The 24,088-nt window shown below is 40.1% G+C and overlaps 1 protein-coding gene across 1 annotated transcript; it reads right to left on the reverse strand.

Annotated features, from left to right (window-relative positions):
• Positions 1–3,221: 3,221 nt before the first annotated feature.
• Cldn16 (claudin 16) lies at positions 3,222–23,741 on the reverse strand. The gene is made up of 5 exons (XM_059277677.1): positions 23,285–23,741; positions 12,741–12,843; positions 7,590–7,754; positions 4,202–4,393; positions 3,222–3,355 (listed from the first exon to the last, which is right to left on the reverse strand). The coding sequence occupies exons 1-5, from the start codon at positions 23,396–23,398 to the stop codon at positions 3,222–3,224; spliced, it is 708 nt and encodes a 235-aa protein (XP_059133660.1). The 5' UTR covers positions 23,399–23,741.
• Between the last annotated feature and the right edge of the window lie 347 nt (positions 23,742–24,088).

Raw genomic sequence — 24,088 nt, forward strand, 5'->3', positions numbered from 1 at the left:
TCACCCTCACATGAGTGTAGGCAAACTTCACTGTACAAGTGTCCCAATTTGGATGATGAGATGTTGGAAGGTCACTGGGGGCATGTCCCTGAGGATGTGTCCCTAGGGATGTGTCTCTGGCATCTACATCTTGTCCTGGAGTCTTCCTTCTATTTTTTGCTTTGTGATCACGATGAAGGTTCTCTGCTCTGACATGCTTTCCCTATGAGGATGGACTAACATCTCTAAAATACTGAGCAACACCAAAATAAACAATGCCTCCCTTGTTAAGCTTTTCTCAGGTATTTGGATACAATGAAAATAACACTAACACAATATTTAAATAAAACATAGTTTTGATTGTTTGTAGTTCACATCTTCTTATGAGGCATATATAAGTGTATAATGGCAAAAGGCAGCTTTCAATATATGTGGGAAGGGAGGTAAACAATATTGCAGTTTTATCCCATCCTATCTTTTGTATTGTGGTGAGCAGCAACAATTAAATGCTAGAATTCAGTATATTGACTGTTTTCATGTCTCAGCCTAAGAGCATCATGTGTGTGCACTTAGGTTTATGTTATCTTTTTCTTTCTTGGCATTTTGAGTGACCACTCTGTCCCATTAATTCCTAACTAATATCTGTTTTGCACCTGCTACTATACAAGAAAACGTTTTATGCCTAGTTTTGTGATGTTTCATTAAGCTATAGTGTACTAAGAATAAATATTTCAAATAACTTTCAAAATCCCAAATATATTTTAATTACTGATACATTTTAATGCTGATATATTTTAAAAAACATTTTAATTAATAAAAATTTTTGAAATATAATCAGTCTCTGAAATAGTCTCATACAAATGAAATCTTTAAAATTCAAAACCATTTATAATCTAGAGGGCTATTTAATTTTCTTGTCTTTCCTTGGAAGAACTGTAAGATTCTTATTAGACTATCTAAAGTGTGATAGATACTGTGACAAAATTAAAGCAGAAGAAAAAAATACAAGGTTGAAGGCCTGGAAAGACCATGTAGTGACTAAAAACACTTGCTGAGCATGAAGACCTGCATTTGGATCCCCAACACCCAAGTAAGAGATTGGGAGTGGTGTCACAAGCCTGTGTCCCCAGTGCTGGAGGGTTGTGGTATGAGGCAGAGATGGGAGGATTGATGAGGCTAGCTGGCTACCAGGCTCAGGTTCAGTGAGAGATCCTGTTTTAGTGCAACAAGATAGAGTAATGGAGGACACCTAATATCTTAGTTTCATTTTCTCATGGTGTGTGTGATAAAGCATCCCAACCAAAGCAACTTAAGAAGTTTACTAAAGGGTTTATTTGGCTCCAAGTTCTAGGCTGCGGTTCATTACTGTGGGAAAATTAAGGGCGTAGGAACATGGCATCCATAGCCAAGAGCAGAGGCCAACTAATTAGTGCATGAGTGCTTAAGCTCAGCTTGCTTTCTCACTTCCTTTACAGTCCAGGAACCCCTGCTGAAGGAATGGTGTCACCCACAGGGAGTGGTGTTCCCATCTCAATTAATCTAGTCAAGATAACCCTCAACAGACATGCCAGCAGGCCACCCTAATCTACACTGTCCCTCCTTGAGACTTTCCTCCCATATGATTCTAATCTGTGTCAAGTTGAGAATTAACACTATTACAACTGACATCTTCCTCTGGCCTCTGAAGACATCTGTATACATGGTCACACGGGCATATACCCAAAATATTCCCAGCTAACATTCAAAATTAAAAGCAAGTTAGAGGGAAAAAAAGTGCAAAAGGTTTGGAAATGTGTAGAATAATATCCATATGATGATCATGCAGATTTTTATGTGTCCGCCACAACATTAATGATATCTGTGAGGTAGGAGGATCCAGCTGTTCTTAGTAGTAAGATTAGATTATAATTACTCCAGAAGCCAGCATTAAGAGGATACTCTAAGATATCTCCATGAATTCATCAAACACAGTAGGGTTCCGACATTTCATTTTCATATTACTCTTAGTTTTCTGAGTTAGAAGCACTTGTTTTTTTTTTGGGGGGGGTGGGTGGGTACAGAAACTCACAACTTCCTTTCTCCTTTCCCAAAGAATTAAATTTTAGTTTGTTTGACAGTTTTTAAGGTAGTATAAGAATATTCACATATCTCATATTATGAATGAGAATAAATTGGGAAACTTGATATTAAATTTTCTAGCCTTTTAAAAAACTTTATGATTTAAAAAAAATTCAATATATCATGTTGTAAATATGCATACATCTCTTTAAGAGCCTTCACTGACTTCTTTAGGTGTTTATATTTTTCTTTTTTATCTTTCTTAAAACAAACCTCATATATTTTATGAGGAATTTCTTCTGTAGATTGGAGGAACAACTTGAGAATATTAAAATCAATATGTATTTTCTACATTTTGTTACATACTGGATATTTAGCAGCTGGACTCTGAGCATCTGGCAATGATTGGGCATCTTCACTGGTGAATTCTAATGTGGTGCATTTTGGATGTTCAATCCATATGTGAATGACTCCCTGGTCAAGTCATTATACAACCGAACATAATTTGGCAATGTATAGGCAGATTTGGGGTACTACAAAAATTTTCCTCTGATCTCTTGCATTAGTGAGGAGAAATTGCCCTTGACTCCAACATCAATTTAACATTTGCCATTGACATTTAGAATGTGAAAGGGAAGCTTCCATCTGCAGCTCCCATTGGAGGCTAGTACGTGACGCTGCTATTTTCTGCTTCCATTTTAATAATATTTGAATATGTTAGATTCTGATCTATACAAGTTTAAATTTAGAACAATAACCTTCCTTTGAGTTATTGACGAATTCCCTGAGAATATAAAAATTGTGCTTTGAGTCAGGAACAGCTAAGAGCTCCTCGATCCCTTCAAAATTAGAACCTTGGACCTGTTTAAAATTGCCTTGTGTTTCTGAAGCATCATTTCACTTTAATATCACCACGTCATAATCTTCAAAAGCAATAAAGATATCTGAAACATATTTCTACATTCTACCAGCCTTAACTCAAAATACAGTGCGCCTGTGGGGCAACAGTAGAGAGATTCATAGATGTGACAGCAGAATCAAGTATTTTGATTGACCCAGCAATTAATGAGTTGAATTTGAAATGTTAACAAAATGCTCCGAAATTGATCAGTTATTTTTATTAACTTGAACACATTGATTGATTAATTAAACAACATAAAGCACAGACTGACATTTGGCCAATTTTACACCCTGGTGTCTACAGCATACATTTTCGCTGTCTCTGTCCGAGGGGCCATGTAGGACTTAGCCATAGAAGTACCTGCGGTGGAATAGCGCTTCCTCATGGCATAAGGATAGTTCCTCTCGGGTCCAACATCTGTTTCAAAGAGAGAAATGCAGAAAAATGAAAATAAGTATGACTCAGTTAATTTTCAAAAATAAAAAACTAGAGTCATTTTATATGCTGTTCTCCAAAACAGAGCAGGACACACACGCACAAACACACGCTTGTGTACACACTACACACTCAGACACATACACACTCATGCATGCGCACACATATGCACATATGCATATATACACATACATTCAAACACACAAAGACACATATACATATGCACACACACTCACACACATGCACATATATACTCTCTTTTACACATACACACACACACACACACACACACACACACACACACACACACACAAGTCTCCAGTTGAAATCATCTAGGAATCCTAAATCTCAGATGAAGATCTGAGTATTTCAAACTGAAGTTATTTTTATATCAAAAACGTGGCTGAATAATTTCTTTTGTTTTATGATGACGAGATCTAGGTATTTCAGGTAGATTTTTAGAAAACTAATATCATAATATCATATATTAAGTTCCTTATCAAAAAAAAAGTTGGTTGGCCCTCAGGCAAGCTCTCCATTTAACCCTAAACATAAATTTAATTGATTTAGTGAGGTTAGATGCATAACAATGATCATTGTACATAAACTGCTGGTACATGTTTAGATACTAGACAGAGTTGCAACTCTGGGTTTTCTTGGCTACTAATATCTACTACTGTGATAGACCTTGAATACTGCAATTCAGTTGTCTTTGAACAACTGAAACTGTGAAGGGTATCAGAGTCATTTGGTCTGATGGAGAAGTGTTTCTTTTGAATTGGGAAAGACAAATGTAAAAGAGTAGCTCTTACTCTGCTTTGTCCTTACCTTTAAAGAGGTACAAACAGCAGGTGAGGAGACCTCCAGCTAAAAAGCAACCCAGAGACCCAGCCATTCCAAGCCAGCAGGACCAGCCAAATTTGTATTGGATCCCAAGAAATATATTGTGTATAATCAGAGATGAACGCTCGACATAAACATCCACAGCATACCACACAGAACCAATGATTCCAGGGGCACCTGAAAGAGACATGGGTGGGGGCAGGGTTCAGGAATAATGTAGAGCATTCTTCAGATTTAGGTCACAAGGACCTGCTTATTGTTTGAAATGCATGGTGTCATCTGAAGCAGTGATACTGCTACTGTGATTCATGAACAATTGAAGTTTGGACAGCTTCTACTGTTGCCTTTCAGTGTCCCTCTTCACAAAACAAATCAGCTAAAATCAAAAACTCTGAGGGCAGCTTATGTTGGAGAGGATGTGGAGTAAGGGGAACACTCCTCCACTGCTGGTAGGAGTGCAAACTTGTATAGCTACTTTGGAAAGCAGTATGGTAACTTCTCAGAAAATTGGGAATCAATTTACCTCAAGACCCAAAGGATCCTCAATCATACCACAAGAACACTTGCTCAACTATGTTCATAGCAGCATTATTCATAATACCCAGAACCTGGAAACAACCTAGATGCCCCCCCATGAAAAATGGATAAAAAAAATGTGGTACATTTATTTACACTGAAATGAAATAACACAGTTCTCATCTGTTTGTGTAACTCTAAAATGATTGTTATGATTCTTTTTAAAAGTTTCCCATTTTCCCAAAGTTATTTTTGGTTAGCTATATATCATTTAACAGAGAAATTTGTGTGGTGGCATGCTATATACATGAGCTACATGTCATGCCTATGTGCACACACACACTTACATGTATACAAAAATATCACAGCTCATTGCTTCCAAGGCCACAATGAACAAAACAATTTTAAATTGAGGTCAATAGCAGGAGAAAATAATGCAGTGAAGAAATGCAATAACCATGAGTGACAGAAGTCTGCTGTAACAGGGTATGATGCTTTACAGAAAACATTTTTTAAGTGGAAGGAGTACACTATAAAATAATGGTAAAAATATACTAACTATATCAGCAGTTAACATACTGTGCATTATCATCAAGTAGCATGTGCTATAGTTGTGTATGTTCATCTGTGCCAACATTGCCACAAATATATGAGAAATGCCTTATGCTAGGATGATATGACAGTTACTGCATTCCTAGAGAAAATGAATTATTAGTTCCATTATGCTCTCATGAGGCTCCCATCATATATATGTCTTGTCCCTCAACAAAATGCTTTATGTGGCTCATGAGCATTTCATAAATGAAAATATTTAAAACAAAATTTGAAAACAGGAAACACAAATAATATAGAACATGTTTTCATTCTACGTTAATTTTCTTCTTCTTAAAATTTCAGTTTTTGAGACAGGATTTCTCTACACAGCCCTCACTATCCTGGAACTCACCATGTAGATCAGGCTGGCCTCATACTCACAGAAATCCACCTACCTCTGAGAGCTGGGATTAAAGGTGTGCACCACCACACTCTAGGCCTTCTACGTTCATTTTCAATTGAAAGTATATTCTGTTAAAAAAAAAATTCTGCTTCCAAGACTCTTGTCTGAGGCTCTCCTAGGTACCTGGTCAACACCTTCATGTAAACTGTGCTGTCTCAGACACACAGTCAACACCCACATGTAATCATGTTGTCCAAGATATGCAAGCAACACGCACATGTAACCATGCTATTCCAAATAATACACAGCCAACACCCACATGTAATCATGCTGTCCCAGATATACAGTTAACACTCTCATATAAACTGTGATGTCACAGTACACAGTCAAGACCCTTGCTGTGCTACATGGTTTTATATCAATTTTACATAAGCTAAAAAGGAGGGAACCTCAAGTATGAAAATGCCTCCATAAGATCTGGTAGTGGGACGTTTTCTTAATTAGTGATTGATGGAGGAGGAGTCAGCCTATGGTGGGTGGTGCCGTCTCTGGACTGACGGTCCTGGGTTCTATAAGAAAGCAGGCTGTGCAAACCATAATGAGAAAGCCAGTGAGCAGCACCCCTCTACGGCCTCTGCATCAGTTCTTACCTCTAGGTTCCTGCCCTGTTTGAGCTTCTGTCCTGACTTCCTTCCATGATGGACTATGATGTGGAAGTATGAGCCAAATAAGCCTTTTCCTCCCCATCTTGCTTTTGGTCATGGTGTTTCAGCATAACAATAGTAACCCTAACTAGGATTCATGCTGCTCCAGATTCAGAGTCGACACTCACATATATACTGGGCTATTCCAGATACGGTCAACATCCACAGGTCAAGCGGGCTATCTCAGACATGCGGCCAATACCCACATGTAAACTGTATCTAATGCCGTTCAATTCAGTGTGCAAGGGGCAGAGGGGGAGATAAACACATCCCATGTTAAAAAATAAAATAAAATAAAACTCGTTCTTTTCTAGTAATCGCTGTTCCATATTCCACACCATGTCAAAACGAGCCAAGAAATCGCATCCCTTTTGCATTCTGACTAAAGCCCACAGATTAGCCCCTTGAACAACTGACTGGTTTGAAATGATAGCACAGGGTTCCACTATTCTAAGTATGAACTGCGTATCGAAGGCCAGATCGGAAAGAGAAAGGCGACAAGTGGGAGGCAGAGCAATGAGTTGAAAAGGGTGTTTTGAAAAATGTTTGCCCTCTGAGAAAATCGTGTCTTCCCTCCCAGAGAGTTGCCAATATCTATTTTAGATATTATTTGGGTTTATGATTCTAATTGTTCGTCCAAGCAATTCAAACACGTAACTATTAAAAAAGGGTATGTTTCCATCCCTTTCTGCCACACTGTTACACTTACCAACTAATTAGAAAGACCTTTTTGCAAACTTCAAAGCAGACGTGCTTAAAAAGGCTGGAGGGTGGGAAGAGGGAGGACAGGGGAATCCGTGGCTGATATGTAACATGACTAGAAAATCTCTTATATAAAATAAAGAAAAAAAAAAACCTGTGTGTGTGGCAGACTCATTTGAGACAATGCTTTTGATCCTTAGTTATCTTGGGCCATTTAATTTGACTGCATTTATTGTAACACCTACAAGGATTTTCTTAAGTGACTTGAATTTTTGTTTTATTGTTTTATGAAAAACAGAGTATCTAGTGAAGCCTTAATTTTTTTTTCTAAAACAAACTTACACAGCATGACGCCTGTTCAATAAATTCACGGGTATATATAAGAGCTGTACACTGTGAGGAGGCAGGTCATGGATACGGTGCCTTAAATGAGAAGAAGTGATAAATTCCGGTAGCAAAGCCCGGGAATGATCAGGGACTCACAGTCTCTGGACATAACAAACCAAGCCAGTACCTGCAATAAGCAGTGTGGTCCCAGCAACAAAGCAGAGGCGGACTTTAATGTGTGGCTCGCCAGGTAGGAACTTCACACAGTCGAGCCCAAGGAGCAGGGTGATAAATCCAAAGCCAGCAAGAATGTCCGCTGTAATCATCAGTGCCCGGGTTGCCACCAACTTCACTGGGAAAGTGTGGAGAAGAGGAGACATGGTAACTCCCACAAGGACATCACAGAACACAAGATTAGACAAAGCAACAGAAGGCCATGCACAGAATTCAGAACTCATACTTATGTAGGCTTCAATATGAGCGCCTGTAATTTCTCACGAAATTCAAAACTATCACGAAGCAGCTTCTGTGGTGGAATCAAAACTCTGAGTGACAGTTACACAGACTTCTACATAAGAAGGGCTGGTATATGGCTCAGAGTCAGAACACTGTACTAGCATGTAGGAGACCTTGTGTTTCCTCCTAAATACTAAAAAGAAAGGAAATTATTTTCCAAGTAGAGTATGAACTACTGTTACATTACCTGGATCATAGAAAAGATTAATACATTTATTCCTTTCATTATATACTAATTATATTTTATGCATAATAATCTGGAACCTCCCTGTCTTTCAATATTTTTTTCCAGTGAGGAAATAAAATTCTGGCTTATGTTTGTGGAAACACAGCCAATTTTCCCTGTTTAAAATTTTAAGATATGTATGATACATCTGCAGAAAAAAAAAATCAGTGTACCTGGGGTGATATTTTATTTGTGCTCTAATAAGTAAAGCTTGCCTGTAGATCAGAGGAAAAAGCCAGCCATTATAAGTAGACACAGAAGTCAGGCAATAGTAGCACACACCTTTAATCTTATCCCTTGGGATGCAGGGATCTGTCTGGATCTCTGTGAGTTCAAGGCCACACTGAGGAACAGAGCCAAGTGTGGTGACACACTCCTTTAGTCCCAGCACCAACCATAGAGGTCTGGAAGTCTATACAGACAGACAGGAAGTGACAGAGCTGGGCAAGTAGGGGAAGTGATGTAGCTAGGCTGAGACAGCCAATGAGAGAACAGAACAGAAAGGAATATAGACGTGGATATACAGCAAGTCACATTCTCTTTGGAAGCTGTGGAGTTGGTGAGGTGAGGTAGCTGTGGCTTTCCCTATTTCCCTGATCTCTCGGGTTATCACCCCATATTGGGCTCCATGTTTTTATTTAATAAGACCATTTAGCAATTCGTCTACATGCACAAAATTTCCTCTTACCTTATCAGCAGATGACTATACTCTATACATGTCCATATATTTTTATTGTGATGATTCTCATTAACTGTTAACATGACAGGAACTGGAAATGCCTAGGAGACAAGCCTCCAGACATGTGACTGAGGGATTACTTTGTCTCTAGGCCTGTCTACAAAGGATTCATCAGTGAAGTTAACTGAGATGGAAAAATACCCATCTTGAAAGGGTACAACACTGTTTCCTAGGTTTGAGTCATGGGCTATGTGAGAAGGATGAAGTTAACTGACCTCAAGTGTTCACCTTTCTCTGCATCCCAATTGCGAGTGTAACGGGACCAGCCATCTCAAGTCCCTATTACATTGACTTCCCTGCCTCAAAACTGAAAGAAAGATTAAGAATATTAAGCTTTATGAGCTAGTTTGTTTTACTTTCCTTTATTTCAACACACCTTCTTGATTATCTCTGGCATAGATGAGTGGGCCCCCTACTGAGAAAACTTTGCCCCACCCAAGGCCATTAATGCCATTAGGACGAGATAGTCTGATTTCATCCATATCTACATGGGCCCCAGTTTCCTCTTCCTCTAGAGACTCTCCCATGTTCTGTTCCATACAGAGGGTCTTTGTGAAACTCTAGGATTTGAGCCCATGGTCACCCTGGTTCCAGGAGGGCAGACCTACAAGCAAAATGTTCAGGCTAGCTATGAAAGAATTTCATTGGGAGGGGGTTGAGCTCTGGCTAGCAGAACAGGGTTAGCTTTCTTATTTGGGGTTGCTCAAACTATTTTTGTGAAGAGAAGCCCCATGGGACAAATGTCCATCTGGAGTCACATACCCTGGGTATACAGGGCAAATTGTAGGAGTTATTGAACTCGATTCTATGAATTTAGGATAAAATGAGGAGAAATCTCTACTCCTCATAGATAGCGTCCTAACCAATAGAATATAGAGATGTTATTGTTCCAGAACACATCTTTATCATCACTGTCTCTAAACATATGGCAATATTTAAATAAAAGTGAAAGGTCTTCAACTTGTGAAAACTTAAGCAAGGACAAAGGACAGACGAGAGACAGCACGAGCAAAGCATTAAGAGTAGCATATTAAAATATCAACAGTTATTTTCCTCAAGAAAGGTTCTAGGTCTTCTTCCACCACTGTATGTACCAACATTTAAAAGTTCTAATTCTTGATTGTCTTCCCACACCCACAAAATGGCTCATCAGATAAAGGGGTTTATTTCCCAGCCTGAAGACCTGAGTTCAATCCCCGAAACCCAGAAAGAAGGAATGAACTAACTCTCTGACCTTCACAACTACACCACGGCATGTCCATGCCCCCACTCCCCCCCCACATAAATAAGTCAATAAATAAATGAATAAGCAAACAACATGATAAATAAATAATTAAGAAAAGAAATAAATATGTTTGTCTTGTTGGCTTTGTCTACACATTGCATTTTTAGAATAGGCTGAAAGCTTGGCCATTCCTATTCATCAAATCATGTTGGTTATTTGTGTGTGTGTGTGTGTGTGTGTGTGTGTGTGTGTGTGTGTGTGTGTAGATAGAACTAACTGAATATAGGGAGGAAATGGGGGAGTCTTAAAACTTTTTTTAAGCTCATCCTGAGAGAGGTAACCCAGATTCAGAAAGACAAACATGGTATGTACTTACTCATAAGCACATATTAGATGTAAAGCAAAGGATAGTCAGACTACAACCGACAGCTCCAGAGAAGCTAGGAAACAAGAAGAACCCTAATAGAGATGCATGGTTTGCCCTGGGAAGGGGAAATAGATGAGATCTCCATGAATAAACTGTGGATGGTAGGCAATAGAGGGGAGAGAATGGGGGATGAGAACACGAAGGAATGGGATGGTCTAGCTGGGACAGAGTCAGAGAGCAATGAAAGAGATATCTTGATAGAGGGAGACATTATGGGGTAAAGGAGAAATCTGGTGCTAGGGGAATTCCCAGGAATCCACCAGGATGACCTCAGACTAGACTACTAGCAATAGTAGAGAGGGTGCCTGAACTGGCCTACCCTGGTAATCAGATTGGTGAGTAGCCTAACTGTCATCATAGAGCCTTCATCCAGTAACTGATGGAAACAGATGCAGAGATCCACAGCCAAGTACCAGGCCGAGCTCCTGGAGTCCAGTCGAAAGGAAGGAACAGGGATTCTATGAGCAAAGGGCATCAGGATCATGACGGGGAAATCTACTGAGACAACTGAACCTAGCTCATAGGAACTCACGAACTTTAGACTTTCAGCTGTGGAGCCTGCATGGGACTGGACTAGGCCCTCTGCATATGGGAGACAGTTGTATAGCTTGGTCTGTTTGAGGCGTCCCTGGCAGTAGGATCAGGATCTATCCCTGGTTCATGAGCTGGCTTTCTGGAGCCCATTACCTATGGTTAGATGCCTCCCTCACCCTAAATGCAGGGGGGAGGGGCTTGGTCCTGCCTCATCTGAATGTACCAGGCTTTACTGACTCCCCATGGGAGGCTTTACCCTTTTGGAGGAGGGGATGTGGGGTAGATGAGGGCAGGGGAAGGTAGGTGGGGGGAGTGGGAGGAGGGATGAGAGGGGGATCTGTGGTTGGTATGTAAAATGAATAAAAAAACTTTAATTAAAAAATCCAAAAAAAAACCTTTTCTAAACAAAAATTTAATAAAAAAGCTTTCTAAATTATGGCAAAAATATTTCAGACACCTAACTCCAAAAATACAGATGAAGTTTTTTTGAAGATTGCTCTGTTTAATTGTTTTGGATTTTTTTTTTCTGGACTGATATAGATGTCTGGGGGAAAAGAGCATTACATAGGACCCACTTTTCATTTATCTTCTCATGGGGCACTACCACCCATCATTGGCTTTGAAAGGCACTAATAGCACTTGCCTTTCGTAGCAGGACTGGTATTTCTTGGCATGGTTCAAAGTTCTAAGTAAATAAGTCAATGCCTTGGAGAAGAATTGAGGCCATCAACAAGGGCTTGTTAATTTAAAGATTGCTTTATTTATAAGAACATGGCCTTGCAAATATCAAGGTAGGATTTAGAGCTAAAAGAAAGTAGGATGAAAGAATTGACTCCAACACCGACAATGACGATCCCTCACGTTTACTGGTGTTCTCATGTCCTGGTTCAATGTTCTCTCTCTCTCTCTCTCTCTCTCTCTCTCTCTCTCTCTCTCTCTCTCTCTCTCTCTCTCTCTCTCTCTCCATCTGGCACTCATGTCCTGATCCAATATCCTGTCTCTCTTTGACTCTCTCTCTCTCTCTCTGCATCTGATACAAATCTATCTTAGCAAATCTTCAAGTGGGAAAAGAAAACCCAGGAAACTTTCTGCTTGAGCTAAGTTGTAGTTGTAACACATCTATGAATGCTATTCATCTACTTTGTCAATTCTAATGATAAAATCATAACACCCAAAGGGGAAGTTTTAATTATTGAAATACTTACTATAAGCCCACTGTATATAAGGCCTTGTGTCAGGTCCCTTGTCACATAGATGAGACAATATTTTTACTATAAAAGGATTTACAAAATCAGGGGGAAAGGTGAAATATGATTAACGTTTCAAAAATGATATCAATTTCTAATCATCAATATTTCAAATTAAAGCATCAATACCGTATAGCAGTAAACATAAACAAATAGAAATTTGAGCTCAGAGCTGGGTGGTGGTGGCGGCGGCGGCGGCGGCGCACGCCTTTAGTCCCAGCACTTGGGAGGCAGAGCCAGGTGGATCTCTGTGAGTTCGAGGCCAGCCTGGGCTATCAAGTGAGTTCCAGGAAAGGCACAAAGCTACATAGAGAAACCCTGTCTCGAAAAAACCAAAAAAAAGAAAAAAGAAAAAAAGAAATTTGAGCTCAGAATCCCTTGGCACACCCTTTCTGGCAAAAAGGAAGGTTTGCAGTGTACGTACAGGGGTGTTCTGCATATATGGAGTCATACTCGTCACAGGTTCGTATCCCATCAAAAGCGTTGGTGACACACTCCCACCAGAGGCCTCGGCATTTTGTGCTCACCTGAAGGTGGGAAAAGACACTGTGTGAAATAACTCATGAAGCCCATTTCATTTCTTCTTGGTCAAATGGAAACTCTGCTATCATATTTGCCAGCGAAGTACAGTGGTTACAAGCATGATTAGAATTCTATTTGTATAAAGCAGCAATGCACATTAGAATTAGTTTCCCTTAAACAATGACAATTAAAGGCTTTCTAAGCCAAGAAATTAATTTACTTCCTGACTGGAGGGGGCATGTGGAGAAATAAGTCATGGCTGAAAGGGATGAAACCAGAACTAAATATATTCTTCTGTCTTTGAGTCATGCTTTAACATAAAGACAATCCATTTCACTTCCATGTCCTAACATTTACTCATAAATAAATCCATAAAACAATAGATGGTAATGGTAATGTCTCAAGTCTATCAGCAATGCACATTAATTCATCTTCATTACAGACATTGACTTTCATGAAGAAAGATGCTGTTTTATATGAGGTTCATAAATTTAAAATTAGCAAAGAAAACCAATAAAGGAAAAAAGGCAGCAATAAATGACTGAGAATCTCTGATCATCTTCCTGCCTGCTATACTGACATATTACAAATGTTGAAGCTATAACATGAATATAAAAGAACCAAGAAGTAATCTAATATAATTTGACAGTTGTAAACCACTTTTACTTGGGATTAGCCTGCAGATGACAATGTCCACTTAGAGCTAAACGGTCCCAGCGCTGTGAGTCTTCTAATCCTTTGTTGGTGGACTGGAAGTCACCATAAACTTTTTAAAAACAGTGGTAAACATCTCAGCAGACAGCCGTTTCAAGTGTTCCTGACAGAGTCATGAATATGGAGCAGAGACAATATGATTGTTTCTTCAGACTCGATAACATACCCTATTACCTTGGAAATCTAAAGCTAGCCTAGAAAACTTTTAGCATTACTGTGGAAAGTCCCACTTTACACCCCATCCCCAAAGAATAAATAACACAGTAGGGTGGGGAAACAGCCACAAAGGGAGAGGTGTTGGAATGGTACCCAGAGGAGGGAGGGGGCAGAATCACATTTTTCAAAAAAGAAAATCACATTAATATGAGCATAGTAACATAGCAACTCTGAAACTCTCGCCCATGTTCTGCTCGGGGCCTGATAAAACTCTTACGGATACTCTCCTTATTGCTTTTTGCATAAACTACTTAAAATTGGTAATGATTAACGATCATATGGAGTCTATACTTTAAAGCATCTGCTATTGAAGTATATTATCATGTCATTTGTTTCTTAAATAGCATGAATGAGATATTTATCATCCATTCACAAAGAGGGAAATGGAGGCATGGGAAAGGAAAAATACTGTAACAGCACAATCAATCATAATGCAGGAGACCAAACTCCAACTGAACCATAGGTGTGCGTGTGTTCCCAAGCTTTGCTTGTGGTGTGCTTACAACCCATTATTATTATTTTTTTTTTAAAAATCTATTTCAAGTTAAGATATCCAGTACTTGGTACTTGAGGGTTGGAAGACAGCCTTTGGTGAAGTGGCCCTAACATGATTCTCATGCCAAGGCTCTCATTCTTCAAATCACCACTTTGGCAGGCTGTCCCTCCGGTAATGCCATAGATTTTATGGACGATTACCTGACCTAGAGAAACACAGAGGTCAAAGCTCTAAGGAAGGAAATCCATCCGGTACAACCTGACACAATGATTTCTAAAAGAAAGATATGCACATATACATGTATATGAGCATGAGCTTGAAAGACAGACTGACACTTTTAATAACTATGTTGTAACCTTGGGCAAGATCTTCCATTTTTTGAATTTCAATTTCCTCACCTGTATACAAGAGCTAATAATAGGATGATTAAAAGTATTAAAAATCACTAATATATAGGATAAATTATTAGCTCAAATGAGAATGGTAGCACATTTCTAAACACCATGAATTAAGTAGAGCTTCACTAAAAATGATGACAGTGAAGAAAGCTAGACATAACAGGATGAATGACAGCCTTCTAAAAGGTTCAACCAGTCGATGACCATGGCCCTGTTTGCAGATACGATCGACTTAAAGGCCTGAAAGAAGACATCGCATTGGGTTGTACTGATGGATCCTGAACTAACGGATAATGGTATCCTTATCATATGTCCACAAATGAAAGGCACACAGGCAGAAGGGAAGGAGGCCACAGAGGTGGCCACAGGAATACGGCAGTGATGGAAGTCACATCAGAGTCACAAGTCACGGTCAACTCAGAGCCACTAGAATCTGGAAAGATCCAGAGCAAGTCTCCCTGGAGCATCAGAGGCAACAAATGAAGCCTTGCCAAGATCTTGATTTTAAAGTTTGGGCCTCCAGGACTATGAGAGGATGATTTCCTTAAGGTCATTTATGATGGCTGCCTCAGGAAACTGATACAGTTAGGGTACACACTGACACACTAGCCTAGGAAGGAAAGCAGGCCTTGGTAGTCCGTGTCCTCAGTCTCTCATCTCACAGATTCAGTTTATTCTAACTTGAATAGTACACTATGGATATGAAGGTGTTGCTCCGTGATCAAACAGTGAATTTTCACATTTTCCTACTGTCTAAATCATCCGAGAAAACATTCATGCTATAATATACATAATCACTCCTGCTGCACATGATATAATTCACACAATCCTTAATAATAAGGGTATTCAGCTATAATCCAGTACGGGTGTCAATTTCAAGGCTATTGATCATTTACCTGCCATGACCATATTTCGAAAAGCAATGAGGTCATTAGAGGAAACAAGGAATCCAATTTCATTAGGTATTAATGCTCAGGGGCATACTGGTAAATCGCTTGGTATTCACACTCAGCTAAGATACGTGAGAATAGTGGCGGTAATTAACTAAACTTGTGTGTTAATACAGCACTTACTGCAGACGCCCTTAAAGGTGCCTTTGTGCACAAAAGACAAGGTTAAAAGATTTTTATGTTATCATTTTAGGAAAGCCCTCCTGCTACAGTCTATCACTTTCAGCCAGCCTCACTGGCTGTGATAAAATGGCTTATTTAACTGTTTTATAAGGTAAGTCAACGGAAATTCTTGAAAGCCTTAAAATAAGGTTCTTTAAAGGCTAACTAGTACTTAAATAGTGTAGCTAACCTTTCTTAAAGGGAAAAAACTATAAAATCGGAACTAATCATTTTAATCTCACAGGGTCATTTGAAATAGGAAATTCTAATTTTGAGCTTACTCCTTTTAACATGCAATCGATGTGTTTATAAATAACACAGCCAGCAATGCTGAAGGGATTTATGCTTCAGTGACGTCATTGCTCCCGAGAGTGAGATGGGGATCATTTCCCACACAAGGAGATGAAGTTTTCCAAAGCATCAGGAAAGCAGAAGCCACAGCACATCTCCCGACTGCTTGTCAATACTCCAAGTGGAGAGATGCCGCCACAGAGAGCCCAGACACCTGGCTCCCCTTGCTCGCGTGGGTAGCTTCGTCTCCTGGCCTCCTGGTGGATGGCAACATTTAGCAAGAGTGAGTGGCTGCTTGCATCTAAGTGAGGCTGTTCTCATCATGTCCCTGCAAAGTCCATTTCACTCATACACAGTAGCTGCCTGGTTCCTCAGTATATTGAATGATTCAAACTTGGTCTATACTAAAAATGATGCTCCTTGCTCTCAAATTTCTACCTGGAATTCAAGCCCCACCCCCTTCAAAGACATTCCTTCTTCTATGAGGCACCCCTCTACGCTCTTTCTTGCTGGAGTTTCTCTCTTCCTACTCTGTGATTCCCCAAGAATTTGTCTACAATGTCATGTTCTAATCTGTATCACTGAATGCTTGTCATGTTCTAATTGTCACGTCAACTAATGTTGGGAACACAGCAACAGCAGGGCAGCTGTGACTCCTTGTTTCAAGGATCCTGTTATTCCCCTTCTCGGTATATAACAGATGCTCAATAGATGTTTCCTGGAGAAAAAGTCTGTCAGTTATTGTCAACCCACACAAATGCATATTAACTCTGCTTTGAGATCTGAAATGCAAAGTGGCCAATACTACACTATGCACTTTCTGCTTCTTATGTACATATGTTCAGTTGTTAATTCATCTTTTTCTTTTGGTTTGATGCAACGGAGACTCAGTTCATTAGCCCAAGCTGTCCTGGAACTTGCAGCCATCCTCCTGTCTCAAACTCTTGAGTTCTGGAATCACAAAGATGGACCACCATGCCTGGCTTCATATGTGCTTTTAAGCAAAATCAACAAACTATAACAGTTAAGTTCATGAGATGAAAAACTTCATTCTAACTGGAGATTTACACTGACTTAGTGTTTCTCTAAAAACCTTTAGAAATCATATCAGTGAAGACTCTTCCCAGTGAACTATAGTGTCACAAACTAGTTCCTTAATCCTGAGTTGGCTACTGAGAATGTCGAAGCAGTTGTCCTCTAAAGATTCTGTCCTATGGCACAGGCTGCCAGACCCCTTCATGGCTAAATGACTTGACCCCCACCCCAGAACCTATGAAAACACTTAGATTTTGATATAATTCTCTTGTTGCATGCATTAGAATACTGTCTTTAAAAATATGCTCAGTGTCAAAGGTCACAAATATTTCAATAACAGTTAGGTTTTTCCCTTTCTATATAAAATTTTCTCTCTTTGAAGAACCAAGCAGAAAAGCCTCATCATTTAGGCCAAATCCACTTTTTCATCAGCCTTACTAAACAGCCTCAGGGGATAGATCTTTAGTTCTTGAAAAACAAAATGTTCTTACTAAAATGATGGGCCAAATGCATGTATTAGTTCTTTAAATTGTAGCAAGGTATAAGACCCTGCTTTTAAAAATATGGTTGTTTCGCCATAGACATACTTCTTACTTAAGGTTCAATGTCAGTTTTCAAAGATCGTCTTTTGGGGGCTGGAGAGGTTGCTCAGCAGTTTAGAGCACTGGCTGTTCTTCCAGAAGACCCAGGTTCAATTCCCAGCATGCACATGGCAGCTCACAACCATCTGTAACTCCAAGATCTGACACTCTCACACAGATATACATGCAGGCAAAACACCAATGCACATAAAATACAAGTAAATAAATTATTTTTTAATCATCTTTCATTCATTCCCTCAGCAATATGCTACATTTTATAGCACATTCTCCCTGAGTTCATGTGTACAAATGCATCCTAAGCTCATGTGGACCTCAGTGCAGTAGGAAATCATAAGTTGCATAGGAGTTCATGCAGCCTCAAACGTCTGCTAAAAGAACTTAGAATATAACAGGAGGCAAACTGGTATATAAATAATCAGTGCACATATTACATATAATAATTTTAATGCATACTTTATGTCTGGAAGAATTATAACATCGGTAAGGCAAATAGAAATCTCAGGAGAAAACCTGATTATGAGGGTGAAATAAATTCTAATGTGAACAACCTTCTTTTGAAGTAATAAAAATCTAATCATAACAGTGCTCAGAGTATAGCAATTCCCAGGAAATAATTAACAAAAAATTAACTGGAAATTGAATCATCCTACGCAAACATTTTTTTTCCTCCTTCTGGTAATGGAGAGACCAGCAACTTTCTTAAGAAAGTATTGTTTCTATTCCTGTAAGATAATAAATAACTACACATCCTGCAAGAGAGTTAGCATCATAATAATGTGATTAATCCTCCTAACCCTTGTTTATTGTAAGCATTCACTGGTAGACGGATAGCTTCTGCTATGGGACTCCATTGTCTGCCTTGCTCCTCAAGTTAAGCAATAATCAGTCATAAGTATAAAGCTGGGCAAATCACTGCCCAGAGAAACAAACAACATTCCTCTGAGAGGATCAATAGCAGAAATGAGGCCAGAACTTCATTCTTCAATCTCTCAGTTCAGAGAGCATTACACAAAATGTCATCTCCTCCCCCAGAACAAAACAAAACAATGAACTATAAATTAATCATAATATATCTGACGCTTATTGGCTGATCTGTGTTTACCTGGTGCTGTGGTAAATACTTTGTAATGCACAGGCTCATTTAACCGGCACAAGAAGCTATGTCAGAGGAGTTACCGTTCTCCTTATAGGGGAGACAAATGAAATAAAACCCGGGTACCTCTGGCACTGGGTGTAGTTTATATACTTCCCCACTGACAAACTGTTTCTGCTGACATGCTAAGCTAAGCCAGGAAAAAAAATATGGTGTTGCAGGGAGCATGCTCCATAACTTCAGTATAGAAATTCATATTTCCATTTGACCACTGAGTGACTGATCCCATAATCCTGCCAGTGACCCCAAGTTGGTAAGGTGGATTTCAACCTAGGCTTCTTTCTCCCCGTTACCTTCTTTAGCACAGGCAATCAATCACCAACCCTACCCATCTGAAATACACCTTTCCCGCACCTTTCCACATCTTTCTACACTTACTACCATTATTGTTCACACAACTTCTGTTTTCCTCCTGATTTATGCAAACATTCTCTAAATGGTCTCTTTATAGCATATTTTGCCCACTTGAAACATCCACCAGGAGCAGCCAGAAAGGCTGATATTTTTTAAAAACATGTATGTATTTGCCTACAGTGAGGCACTCTTGCCTATGGGGATCAGACCTATATTTTGCATAAGACTTTAAACCTTTGATTACCTAACCCCATAATTTCCTGTCTACATCAGAAAATATGGACAACACCACAAACATACAACACTACCTCACCTATAGCTCTGTGCATTCCCGATGTTTAGTTCAAACACTCTCTCCTCTGGTTCATTCACTTGCTTTTGCAGCCCTACTTTAGAGGTAACTTCTCAGAAGACTCCTCTGAGTATCCAAAGCAGAGCATTAATGTTCACTCACGGTTGCTCATCCTCAAGCGTAGCACTTGACACACCGAACTGGAACTGTGTGTTCACCAATTCATGTCCCCCACTACACTGAGAATCACCCTCAGATGCTTCAGAGAGGGAGCCACTCCGGTGACGCCCTACTGTAGATGCTCAGGAATGTTTGTGGTGCAAGAGGAGATAGAATGAACATAAAGAGGAAAGGAGAGAAGGAGATGAGAAAGAAGGATAAAAAAACAAAGGAGCCGGGCGGTGGTGGCGCACGCCTTTAATCCCAGCACTCGGGAGGCAGAGCCAGGTGGATCTCTGTGAGTTCGAGGCCAGCCTGGGCTACCAAGTGAGTCCCAGGAAAGGCGCAAAGCTACACAGAGAAACCCTGTCTCGAAAAACCAAAAAAAAAAAAAAAAAAAAAAAAAAAAAAAAAAAAAAAAAAACTAAGGAAAGGAGGTGAGGGAAAGAGGAAGGAGGGAAAAAGAAGTCACAGGATGTGGGGGAGATGTTGAAGACTGGGGTGTGGTAAGGTAGGGATGAGAAATGAGTATATGGAATAGAGTGAAGCAAGAGAATATTCACACTAAATTCCCAATGGAGGTTCTGTTGTTGATGTTATTGTTGCTTTTCCTAAGGAAGCTCTTCATATCTTTGGTCCCTTAATAACTAACCATTGCTCAGGGGTTGCAGACAGTCAGGGTATCCAGATGCTAAAGAGAAAGGTGACAAAGGGACCACTGAATTTAACTCCATCTTACATTTGAGGAAAGAGAACTGAAGACAAAGTGTGTGATTCGCCTGAGAGAAGGCAGTTAATAGGGGCTAAGAGCTGAGTGAGGACTACAGGCTTGAAAATCTTTGGCCCCTTCTTTTCAGCGCCCAACTCTTCCCAGGAACAATAGACTTAAGGTTATAGTGAGGGCAAGACAGCAGCTCAGCCCGTTGTTCAGGGTCCTGCCCACTGTGCTGTTTCTTTTGTCCTAATGTTTTTATTGAATACAAAGAATTTTATCCTTCAAGGCAGGTGCATCATAGTAAAACCAAAGAATATCTTTCCTTGTGCCTTTCTTTCTGCCTCTTGCTTTGAGTTATATTCTTTTACAAGCCCAGAGCTTTCCCTCATTCTGTATTTTTACCATCCTGGCCTGTCATCCAAAGCCCCGGCTGCCATTTCTACGCTTTGAAATCGCATCATTTTGAGGCTTATGTTGAGAGCCCATTCTTCCGCAAGACCCATTTCAATACGCCTAATGGGGAAGGACAGCTTGGTCATCTCTGCTCCGATGGTATTCTGCTCATTTACTCCTCAAATGTGAACTAATCTGTGTCATTTGTTATAGTTCATGCTTATCTTTTTTTTCCACCTGCACTCAGCATCCCTTCCTGAAAGGCAAGATGCATTCCTGCCTTATCGTTGCCTCTTTCAGTATCATGGGCACCGCGCCTCTTCATGACATACAATTTATGTATTTGCCGAGTTGAACTGATCCATAGAACCAATTTTCCAACCCACATGTTTATACTAACAAGGCCATGAGCCAGAATACTTCTTCTGCCGCTTCAAATGTTTTTGTCTACATATTTTTATTGCACTTACTTTCTCCCCCCAACAATTGTTTAAAGAAGGTAAAATGTTAGTGTGGACTAGTGGTGATTAAGCAAAAGACAGAGAACAGCCTAAACGGGCCAATGATGATCAGGACCTTCAGATTTTTGCACAAAATATCAAATTTTGTCCCAACCAATTAAAGAAATTACTAAGAGAGATTGATGTCTCTTTAAAAATATTGGTAGATGGGGATCGTGAAAGAAGAGTGGAGGCTGGGGCAGACAGGGTAGTTTCCACATGCAGCCTCTATGGCCAACACACGTTTCCCTGAGAGGAAACGGAAAGGACGTTAAGAAATATCAACTTTTCCAAGGTTAGGATTTACTTAAAGTGAATAATCTGGGCTGCTCATCTCATTCCTTTGAACTGGTAGATGTTCTTGTGCAATGTGGAGGGCAAATTGATTGACAAGCTACAGTGAAAGGGAAATGCTGCTTCCACGCCCGTGTTCCTGCCTCCCTCTCAGCAAGCCTGGCTCTTCTTCAGACTCTATTTCTCAACGGAGAAGGTTAGCAACTTTCTCACTCAGAGCAACAAGACTTTCAAACTGCTTCAGAAAATATTTAATCAGTGGCTTTGGATGGGATTTTACATATTTTAAAAACATTTTTTAAAACTCAATTTAAAGTATACTCAAGTGCAACGTATTTTTCTATTGATCACCAATGACTGGCAGCCTGAATAATGACAAACTAACAGTAGCTGAGTGTTAGATCTACACTTTGCCCTGAGCACTGTCCAAAGGGCACATTTTTTTCCCTTCATTACTGCGCAAAAGAACTGCATCCCCAGACTCACTGCAACGCAGACAACCCAGAGGACTTCAATTTTATAACAGTTTTTGGAAACGTCAACTCTCAGCATTAAGGAGGCATTTATAACTTTATTGGTTTTGAAATGTCACGTAGAAATCAGAAGAAATTTAAACACAGAAAGAGAGAGAGAATGGAGAAGATTCCACAAAGAAACAAAAAAAAAAAATGTGAGTTTCACTTCTAACTCCAGCTTAAGAGTCTAATAAACAGAATTCAAATAAAAACATGTCAGCTCCCCACCCCACTCCTGATATTCCTTAGCCATCATAGACGTGACACCAGAGCATTGGGGGGTTTAGACCATTCCCCCAGGATACACAGAAAAGAAAAGATGGATTAACCTCTCCCTCTTCTGAGTTCCTCACTCCATAATATTTGTCTGACCTGCATTTTTCTCCGTCCTTCCAAGGAAAAGCAGCGAATTTTGAAGATCTGAATTTTGTTTAGCTCTGCCTTGCTCATATCCCTACTATACCACAGTAAACACTTCTGAACTTTGCTTTTTACAATTTTTTTCAGTGAGGGAAAAAAAAAATCAAATTCCCAAGGGTAAGTTCACCCAGTTGTCTCACCCTAAGCAGCAGCAGCTGTGATGTAACCATGTTCAAGAGTGGAGTTCTTAAGTCCACAGCTGTTCCTGAATGCTGAGAGGCACTGGAAAGACTTTTCCCCAAGTTTTCTCCTACTTAAAGTAACTTGTCCCCGTGCTGCATCAACTTAGTGGTTTTAGACACCTTGAGTTTCTTTCCCAAAGAGCTGGGATTACTTTCTCTCTTTCAGAAAGTCTTGCACAGAGTACACTTGCTCAACAACTCAGATAATTAGGTTTGGAATGTCTCTCATAGGAGTCTGAAATCTGCTATCAAGGTTGACACATTTATCTTAGAAAAAAAGGCTGGGACTGTCCCAGTGCTCGGCTTGCTATATAAAAAAGGGAGGATCCTGTGGCAGACATTATATAATTATACTTGTGAAAATTGTCCTTAGAAAAATAGATGGATTATTAATTACCTCATCTGTGAAATGGGACAACAGTACTTATGGCATAACCACTTAGTGTTAGGGTTTAAATAAGCTCACAGTGTTAAGATTCATTAAGGATCAGTTTACCCTTGCTGGCTGTCTTTGCTCACATTAATCCTACGAAACACACTGGTTTGGGTTTGGCTGTAAGGCTGACAGGAATTTTAGATCAAAACCGAGATTACTGGCTTCTTACCTCTAGAGAGTCATCAGCGTTCACCATCCAACAGTCTGTCCAGGTGGCCACAATCAAAAACCCGGTGGAGAAAAGGGCCAAGAAACAGGCAACATACTCAAGAAGATCCCTCATGGCAGCAAGCAACCCGCGAAGAGACACATGGGCAGATGCCAGCCCAGCTGGAATGCTATTGGCTTCTGATGCTATTGGCCTCTGATGCCGGTCCCTGGGGACAAGAGTGCCCAGTCTCACACCCCTCTTGCAGGCACCTTAAACTGCAGAAAGACTTGTACAAACAGGCTGTAATCGAGCGAGGGTCCTGGAGGTCACTATCCAGCAGCCAGGCTCCCAATCAGAAGCCAGGGCAGGCGAAGAACTGAGCACATTGTGGTTCATGGGAGATGGAGCCCTGGCTGTGAGCTAATGGGAACCTATGGTCACAGAGGCCTGTGGCTGTGCCAAGATGGAGGACGGAGGAAGGATCCCGGGCAGGGCTGGAGCCTGTAAACTGATCTTTCTCAGGCCCTTAGGAGAAGGAGCTGTTCTCCTCCCCCTTGGAAGGTGGCTGTATGGTTGACTGATTGCGATTTTATTGTTAGACTATTTTAATATGCCCCGACTACCTTAGACAGACAAGCTACCAGTGAAATTATGCTAAGAAAGCACTAGCTCAGGCAAGCTCACATTCCAAAGTGTTGGGCAGAACACTCGGCAGGAGGCAGGGCCAAGGACCCTAACCTTTCAGGTCAGGGCTGGGAACAAATGTGCACATGTGAGTTATTGTTTTATCTTTATTGACACATAACATTTAGACACACTTAT

Source organism: Peromyscus eremicus, chromosome 12 (assembly GCF_949786415.1).
Source record: "Peromyscus eremicus chromosome 12, PerEre_H2_v1, whole genome shotgun sequence".
Taxonomy (NCBI): domain Eukaryota; kingdom Metazoa; phylum Chordata; class Mammalia; order Rodentia; family Cricetidae; genus Peromyscus; species Peromyscus eremicus.

Bases quoted from the DNA above. Each gene is read 5' to 3' on its own strand.
- Cldn16 (XM_059277677.1), bottom strand. From the start codon at position 23,398: ATGAGGGATCTTCTTGAGTATGTTGCCTGTTTCTTGGCCCTTTTCTCC. The intron at 7,755-12,740 runs GTACGTACACTG...ACACTTTCCCAG, and splicing joins CATATATGCAGAACACCCCT to TGAAGTTGGTGGCAACCCGG. The intron at 3,356-4,201 runs GTAAGGACAAAG...TCTTTGAAACAG, and splicing joins CTGTTTGTACCTCTTTAAAG to ATGTTGGACCCGAGAGGAAC.